Source organism: Dasypus novemcinctus, chromosome 10, assembly GCF_030445035.2.
Source record: "Dasypus novemcinctus isolate mDasNov1 chromosome 10, mDasNov1.1.hap2, whole genome shotgun sequence".
Taxonomy (NCBI): Eukaryota; Metazoa; Chordata; class Mammalia; order Cingulata; family Dasypodidae; genus Dasypus; species Dasypus novemcinctus.
In genome coordinates this window covers 289268-297275 of record NC_080682.1, presented here as the reverse complement: position 1 = coordinate 297275, position 8008 = coordinate 289268, and the positions used below count along the sequence as shown (strand labels likewise).

General features: G+C 70.5%; 1 protein-coding gene across 7 annotated transcripts; it reads left to right on the top strand.

Annotated features, from left to right (window-relative positions):
- The first annotated feature begins 126 nt into the window (after positions 1-126).
- Positions 127-7428, top strand: SIGIRR (single Ig and TIR domain containing). Of its 7 annotated transcripts, none has more exons than XM_071217873.1 (12): positions 160-255; positions 1534-1694; positions 3010-3112; positions 3350-3488; positions 4344-4542; positions 4953-5086; positions 5183-5323; positions 5566-5709; positions 6019-6121; positions 6206-6356; positions 6697-6883; positions 7077-7428. In XM_071217873.1, the coding sequence occupies exons 4-12, from the start codon at positions 3482-3484 to the stop codon at positions 7238-7240; spliced, it is 1230 nt and encodes a 409-aa protein (XP_071073974.1). In that variant the 5' UTR covers positions 160-255; positions 1534-1694; positions 3010-3112; positions 3350-3481; the 3' UTR covers positions 7241-7428. The 7 variants fall into 7 exon arrangements, with proteins under 7 accessions (XP_058160845.1, XP_058160850.1, XP_071073974.1 ...); XM_058304864.2 differs by having other exon boundaries at positions 166-255; positions 1613-1694; XM_058304867.2 differs by lacking the exon at positions 1534-1694 and having other exon boundaries at positions 154-255.
- The last annotated feature ends 580 nt before the right edge of the window (positions 7429-8008 follow it).

The window sequence follows — 8008 nt, the reverse complement described above, 5'->3', positions numbered from 1 at the left end:
TCCCCCGCCTGGGGCTCCAGAGGCCTCGGTGCTGGTTGGGCCGGTCTGGCCCTGCCCCGGGCCTGAGGGCGAACGACCTCGGGCCGCGAGCAGATACCTTGGGTCCGCCCTCCGCCCTGGCTGTGGGGCGGGGCCGCACCTGCCGCCGCCGCCGCCGCCGGGGCTGTCGCCTCCGCGCACCTGGCCCAGGTGAGCCGCCCTGCCCCCGCGGCAGCGTGAGCGGCAGGTCCCGGCAACAGACGGCGGCTGTCGGGGGTGAGTGGCGGCCGGCGTCCTTGGAGAGCCGGATCGAGGCCTGGAGCTTGGGAGGGGGGCGCGGGTTCGCGCCCGGAGGATCGGCCGCGGTCCCCGCAGGAAGCGGCTCCGAGCCGCCCGGTCGCGGCCCCTCGGGCCTTGGGAGCAGCGGGGCCGACGCTCCTCCAGCTCCGCCCGCCGCCGCCGCCGTCCTCCGCGAAGGGGCGGGAGGGCGCCCCAAGCGCGCGGGGACCCGCCGCCTCCCCAAGCCCGGCGCGGGGCGGGGCGGGGTTTCCGCCCTGCGCGCCCCCGACCCGCCGCCCGCGCGTGCCCGCTCCACCTGCTTACCGCACCTGGCCCGCGCGGGCGGGGGTCCGAGGGGCGTCCTCCCTCCCGGGACTGCGGAGCGCGGGGGCGCGTCGGGCCCGCGGGAGGGCCCCGGGGGTTCTCAGGCCGCCCTCGGGGTGCCCGGGAGCCTGCGGGGCGGAGAGCAAGCAACCTGGGCGGGGGAGGGGCTCGGTGGGGCGGCAAGCTGGGGAGGGGGCGCCGTGGCAGGTGCGGGTGGGCGAGGGCCGGCTTCTCGGGGTCCAGGGGCGCCCGCGGAGCCCTTTACAGGGGAGCGCCGTGGGGCTTCATGATCGCGCTAAGCAGCGCCCGAGGCGAGGCGCAGAGGGCGCGCGGGCGAGGGGACCGGCCGGCGGGGGCTCGGAACCGGCGACAGGGCGCGCGTGTGACGGCGCTACCTGCTCGCGGGGTCACGAGACCCCCCGCCCTCAGCTCAAAGGTTACTGCCGCAGGGGCGGCTGGATTCTGGCACGCAGAGGGCGCTGGTGCCGGCTCCAAACCGGTGGGGCAGGGGCGCGGCGGGGCTTCCATCCGCCTGTGTGACCCTGAGCCCGAGGCGCCCATCACCCGAGGGTCTTGATACAAAGCTCTGTGGCCTCCGGGGTGGGGGCTGGGGGGTGAGGCAGGGCTGGAGTGTGGTCAGAGAAAGACTGGGAAAGGCTGCTGGCTGCACTGAGGGCCCCTGCCCCTGCGGGGGGAAGGCAGGGCCAGGAGCTCAAGGACACCGTCCTCCAGCGGTCCTCTGAGCAGCAGCCCCCAGCAGGGTCAACCCAGGGTCCAGGGGGGACAAGAGCAGGTGCCCGCTGCTGTCCCCTCCCCACGTCCTGGTCTCCCGTGCTTGGTCCCTTATCTGGAAAACAGTCTCTGCCCCACACCCCAATCTGAAGCCAAGGTCCAGTGAAGGTCACAGTCTCTTGGTGGTCACTCACCAGCTCCCATTATTGTCCCGACCAGTGGACAGGCCAGAGGTCAGAAAAGCAAGGGAGTTGCTCGCTTGGGCAGGGAAGAAACACAGCAACTGCTGCCCTCCCAGGCGGTGGCACCACAGGTGTCCAGAGGACAGGGTGCACGCCCTGCCGGCCCTCCTTGTGGACCCCGCACAGGCACCCCCCAAGGTAGGCCGGGCGGCAGCGGGAAGCGGGAGCGCAGTGGACGTGCCCGGGAGGAAGGAGCCGCCCGCCGCAGTTACAGGAAGAGGGGGCGGGCGGAGAGAGCACCGCTGCCCGCCCGCCCACAGGGAGGGGGTGGGTGCCTGGGTGGGGTTTCGGTTCAGGGGAGGATGTGACTCCAAGGCCAGGAAGCTCAGGGACGTCGCAGGGAGGGCCTCACCGTGTGGGGGGATGTGTCGTGGGGGGGCGCGGTGCCAAGGGCAGTGCCGGGGGCCCAGCTGTGCCGAAAGTTTGCTCTGGAGAGCACACGAAGGACTGCAGGCTCCCCCAGGAGGAAAAAGCCGGAACCAGGTGACTTGGCGCCACCCGCGGCTGCGGTCTGACCCAGAGTGGGCCCTGGGAGGGAAGGCTGCAGCGTGCACGGCGAGAGGAGGGGGTGGGGTGGGGTGCAGGCGCGCACGCTGCCCTGTGCTCTGTGGCGGGTATTACAGGTGTGCACCGAGTGTGCCTGGGAGCGTGTGCGGTGGTGATGGGAGGTGTGTGCGGCATGCGAGGGCTGTTTGTGCCACCGGGGGCCCAAGGTGCCTGGGGACCCACCGGGCGGGGGGCGTGCAGCCTCCGGTGCTCTTAGGGACAGGTGTGAGCCGCGTCCCCTCCCACACCCCCGCATGTGGTGGGCTGTCCTCCGTCAAGGCCCTTCCCAGGACCACTCCGGGTGGAAAAGTCTCCTAGAAGGCGGCTGGTGCCAGCCTCGAGGGAACCTGGGGCTTCTGGACGGCTGATCCCAGATGGGGCCTGTGCCCCAGCTGTGCCCGAGTCCACTTGGAGGGGAGGCCAAGAGTGCGCTCGGGCCTGGTCCCCGCGTCCCTTCCCCGTGTCCGCTCCGCAGGGGGCTGGTGGGTGTTCCGTAAATTCCGTAAACACTCGGTGAATAACAGGGTGACCCTGGGGTGACCCTGGGGTGCCCCGGGCGGCCGAGGAGGCCTGCAGGCCGGGGCCTGTGCGGCACAGCAGCCTCCCCCCCAGCTGGGAAGGTCTTGTGCCCCCACAGGAAAGAAAAGTCGCGGGGGGTGGGGCAGAGGCTCCCTTGGAGAGCTGGACAGAACCTGGACGAGCGTCTCTGGGTTTGGGGGGACAGACTAGTCCCCAGTGAGGCAAGCCACTGCCTCAGAGAACCCCAGGGCTCCGCTCGGCCTTCAGGAGGCCGCAGGCATGGCTGGAACTGGGCAGAACCCCACTAGTCTGGAGGCAGGCGGCCCCAGGCCTTGTCCAGCGGCTCCGGCACTGCCCCACCCACTTGCATGAGCCTGTCCTGCTCCAGGGGACAGCGGGGACGAGAGAGAAACTCCTGCTCCAGCCAGCGAGTGCTGGACACGTGGCACGCCCCACCCACCTGTCCCTGTACCCGGTGGGTGGGCCCTGGGGTGAGTGCACCTGAACTTGAGGCCCGGCTGGGAGCCCCCAGGCCCCTGGGCTGGGTGAGGCCACGCCCCCTCTGGCAGTGAGTGTGGGATGCCTGGGCAATGCGCAGCTCATCCCAGGCCACTGCTGGCCTCATGGGGCTGGTCAGAGTGGACTCCCAGTTGGGGGCAGTGCAGTCCACCGCTGACATGGTTACTCGTTAACTCATCCTGTCCCTGTTTAACTTCGGACACGTCCAGGCACCCTGACCAACCGGCCACAAGGACAGAGAGAGTCCTGCCCAGCCTGGGGTGGACCAGGCACCCAAGCCCTGTTGGTGGCACCTGGTGGCAGCCAGTGCCCGCTGCCCTGAGGAGGCCCTGGCCAGAGCCATGGCAGGTAGGTGGGTGGGAGAGGAGAAGGTGAAGTCCCACTCCCCACCGCCCACCCCTCTGGCTGGCCCCACACTATTGTGTGGCCCGGCTCTCTGCTGGGCCTGCAGCCAGGGGTACTGGGGCCTCCCTCCCCCATGCCCAGCACTCTGACGCTTGCAGGCAGTTAGGGTGGGCCCTGAGCCCACTCCCACCCAAGGTCTCCAGACCAGGCTCATGAGGGTCGGCCAAGCCCAGGAATTCTGGGAGTGGGTGCTGGGGGGCGGGCGCTGGGCAGGGTGGGAAGACGTGGGAGGTAGGGACCAGCTCTACCAAGACAATGGCGGTGGACTTCTCTGACCCGCACACTGGGGCTCAGGGTGCGGGGAGGGCTGGCCTGCAGTCTGAGGTTGAGGGGCCCTGGCCCTGGGCTCCAGCCCCGCCTGCCGGTGTACGTGCGACACGTCCAGCGTCTGAGCCCCCTGGACCCCAGCAACCCCGCTCCCTGCAGGCCCCTGTGGCAGCGGCTTGGCCCCCCACCCTGGGGCAAGCATCGAGGCAGAGGACGCAGGAGAGTGGGACCAGGTTTTGTTTTGGTGGCCGAGCTGCCGCTGGGCCCTGCAGCGGTTGGGGGCGTTGGCGGCCTATGACCCTGCCTGCTGCCGTCTGTTCTAATGGCCCTTCTGAGGACGGTGCTGGCAGATCCCAAGAGGCACGGCTGCCACTGTGGGAGTGCCACACCTTGTCCGTGCAGGAGCCACAGATGCCACAGCGTGGCCGCCAAGCAGCACGCACCACCCACTGTCCCATTCCTCCTCGACACACGGGCCACTGTGGGCGGGCATGACCCGGGCACGGTGGGATTGACTGCCCCTCTCTGCAGGTGTCTGTGGCGGGGACCCCCGCTTCCTCTCCCCACCTGGGGACCAGGTCCTGGGGCCTGCTCTAGGCAGTGTGGTCACTCTGAACTGCACAGCGTGGGCTGCCTTTGGGCCCCACTGCTCCCTGCCCTCCATCCATTGGCAGAAAGATGGGCAGTTGCTGGACAACAGAAGCCACTACAGGCTCCAGGACGACTCCTGGTAAGAGACTGGGGTAAGAAACCAAGGCTGGGGCTTCCCCTGACCCACACCCTGGTCAGTAGCCACCTGGACGTAGTTCTGGTTAGTGGCCACCCAGGCAGAGTGCCACATGCGACAGGGACCGCGGGCCAGCGGCTGCAGGGGCAGATCCCGGGGTAGAGCCTCCGGCCTGCCCAGGGCACGCGTCCCAGGCCGGAACGAGGCTGCTGACCACCAGGCGAAGCCTGGCAACCCCCGCACTCAGACCTAGGGATCCAGTAATTGTCCCAAAATAGACAACAATTCTCCAGTTCTGGCAAATTCTCTTGGATTAGGGCTCAAGGAGCACCAGAGAGCCCCATCTGCAGCCTTCCCGGGTGAGTCCTTGGTGCTCAGGCCACTGGTGAGAGGTTGGGGCTTTGTCTCTCCAGGGTCAGTGCCAACTGGTCAGAGGCCTTCGTGTCCAGTGTCCTGGGGGTCACCCTGACCGGCGCTGAGGACTATGGGGCCTTCTCGTGCTCCATCTGGAACATCAGCTCCCCCTCCTTCACGCTTTGGAAAGCCGGTGAGGGGTGCTGGCTTGGAGAGCTTGGAGGGTGCTGGGTGGGGGCAGGGAGGAGGCCTGGGAGAGGCCGGCAGCGCTCAGGGTGCCCGTCCCCAGGCCCGGCCGGCCACGTGGCCGCGGTGCTGGCCTCCCTCCTCGTCCTGCTGGCGCTGCTCCTGGCCGCGCTGCTCTACGTGAAGTGCCGCCTCAACGTGCTGCTCTGGTACCAGGACACCCACGGCGAGCTGGAGATGAACGGTGCGCGCGCCGAGGGGCGGCTCCGCGCTGCCCGGGGGTCGGGGCCGGGGTCCCGGCTGAGGCTAAGGCTGGACCTGGAATCCCAGGCGCTGGGGGCGGCCCTGAGCTGGGGAGGGGTCCGTGCGGGTGAGGGTCTGGGGGCGCGTCTGGTGTGTGCGCTGAGAGGAGCGCGGGGGAGGCCGAGGCCAGGGCCCCCGCGCGGCGCGCGCCCTCGGAGCTGCGCTGACCCGCGCCGTCCGCAGACGGGAAGCTCTACGACGCCTACGTCTCCCACAGCGACTGCCCCGAGGACCGCAAGTTCGTCCACTTCATCCTGAAGCCGCAGCTGGAGCGGCGCGGGGGCTACAAGCTGCTGCTGGACGACCGCGACCTCCTGCCCCACGCGGGTACCGCCCGAGGCCCCCTCCGCCCGGCTGGGCCCCTCCCGGGCCCCCCTCCCTCCTCGGCCCAGCTCACCCCGCCCCCCTCCCCTGCCCCCTCCCAGGCATCCCCTTCGCCCTCTCCGCCCACCCCTCCCCGCCTCCCCGGCCCGCCCCGCCCCCTCCTCGGCCCCTCCTTTTCCCCCACCTGGCCCTCCCCCCGTCCCGGGGCCCCCTCCCCGGCCCCCCTCCTTTGCCCCCTCCCGGCCCCCCTCCTTGCTCGGCTTGCCCCGCCCCGGGGCCCCGGCCCGCCCCCTCAGACGGCGCGTCCCGCAGAGCCCTCTGCCGACCTCCTGGTGAGCCTGAGCCGCTGCCGCCGCCTGGTCATCGTGCTCTCCGACGCCTTCCTGGGCCAGGCCTGGTGCAGCCACAGCTTCCGGTGGGCCCCGCGCGGGGACGGGGGCTGGAGCTGGGGTCCCCAGCAGTGCCCGCCCTGACGCCCCCCCCCCCCCGCCCCCCGCAGGGAAGGCCTCTGCCGGCTGCTGGAGCTCACGCGCAGACCCATCTTCATCACCTTTGAGGGCCAGCGCCGCGACCCCGTGCATCCCGCACTGCGCCTGCTGCGCCAGCACCGCCACCTGGTGACCTTGCTGCTCTGGAAGCCCGGCTCCGTGGTGCGGGGGGCGTGGGAAGGGGCTTGTGGGGAGGGCCGGGAGCGTGGGAAGGGGCGGTGGCGTGAGGTAGAGGCCACGCGCCCCTAGAGACGGGCAGTGGGCTTAAGGAAAACTGGGGCCCGGATTTCTGTGTGTATGGGGAGGTCTTGGAACATGAGAGTGCTGGGGGGGCCCTTGGCTTGTAGAGGTGGGAGGAGGCCTGCGCCGTGGACACGCCTCCTGTGCGTCAGTGCCTGTGCGTCACGGCGCACGCAGTCACCTTTGGGGTCACAGAGCGGGGTTCACCGCGTTCACGCCCCACCTGGGAATGTCTGTGCTAAGTGACGCCCGCCCCCCCCAGACGCCGTCCTCCAACTTTTGGAAAGAGCTGCAGCTGGCACTGCCGCGGAAGGTGCTGTACAGGGCGACGGCGGCGGGAGACCCCCAGACCCAGCTGCAGGATGACAGGGACCCCATGCTGATCGTCGGAGGCAGAGCCCCCGAGGCACGGGCCCTGGAGCTGGACCCCGACCCGGAGGGAGACCTGGGTATGTGGGCCCAGCCCCTCCTGTCCTAAGAGGTGCAGCCCGGGGGGGTGGGCAGAGGAGCCCGAGAGGGACCCAGGCAGTGGGGGGTCCTGCAGCCTCTCGCCCTCCCCTGGAGGGGGTCAGGCCACGCTCCACGTCACCCCGCAGAGGCCGAGCTGTGGGCAGCCTGGCCGCAGCACTGCCCTGTCCCCAGGTGTCCGAGGGCCGGTCTTTGCAGACCCTTTAGCTCCACCGCAGGCGAGCGGGGGGACGCTGGGCGAGGGCCGGAGCAGCGAGGTGGACGTCTCGGACCTCGGCTCCCGCAACTACAGCGCCCGCACGGATTTCTACTGCCTGGTGTCCGAGGACGACGTGTAGCCCCCCAGCCGCCGGCCCGCCCCCACCAGCAGCAGGCGCCCAGGGACAGCGGGGGGTCAGGGCCTGGGGCGTCTCGTCTCCCCTCAGCAGGACCACAACCCCTGCCCCGCCTGTGCCTGGGACCCCTGGGGGAGGGCTGTGGCCCCAGGAAGCCCCTCGCCAGGAAAATAAAGGCCTTTTGCACCCTGCCTGGGACCCCTTCTGCGCAGGAAGGGGGGTGGTCCTGGTGCCCGGGGCACATCACCCCTCCTGCCCCTGCCCCCGCCTCAGGCTTTCCAGCTCCTCGACCCCTTTTTCCCGCCACCTCATCTGGCTGTCCACCTCCAAGATGTCCCCTCTGTCCCCAGTCCTTCTCTGAACTGGGACAGATGTCAGGGTGGGAGTGGGGCTCCCCTTAGAGACCCCAAGGCCTGACTGCTGTGAAAACGTCAAGGGTGGCCTCACAACCCAGTGGCCTGGTGGGGGCTGGTCAGGGAGGGGGGGTCCTTGGACGGACAGTGGGACAGAGCCCCTGAGCGGAGTGTCCCAGACCCAGAGGGGCAGGGCCAAGCTCCCTGGGGCAGCTGGGTGGGCCGGGGGGTGCTGGGCACGCTGGCCGAGTGGCCACTGCCGCCTCCACCCCTCGTCTGCTCAGGTTGCCCCCAGCAGCACCAAGGCCCCCTCTGCTGCCCATGGCCTCTGCCCGTGCCCTCTTGCCCTGTGCTGCCCGCGCTGCCCTCCCCTTCCCCGGCCCCTGCATGCTCCTCTCGTCCCGTCCTGGGTGTCTGA

Excerpts from the sequence above, each read along its gene's own strand:
- SIGIRR (XM_058304862.2), top strand. Across the intron at positions 5,087-5,182 it reads CTTCACGCTTTGGAAAGCCG|GCCCGGCCGGCCACGTGGCC; the intron begins GTGAGGGGTGCT and ends GCCCGTCCCCAG. Across the intron at positions 6,884-7,076 it reads CGACCCGGAGGGAGACCTGG|GTGTCCGAGGGCCGGTCTTT; the intron begins GTATGTGGGCCC and ends CCCTGTCCCCAG.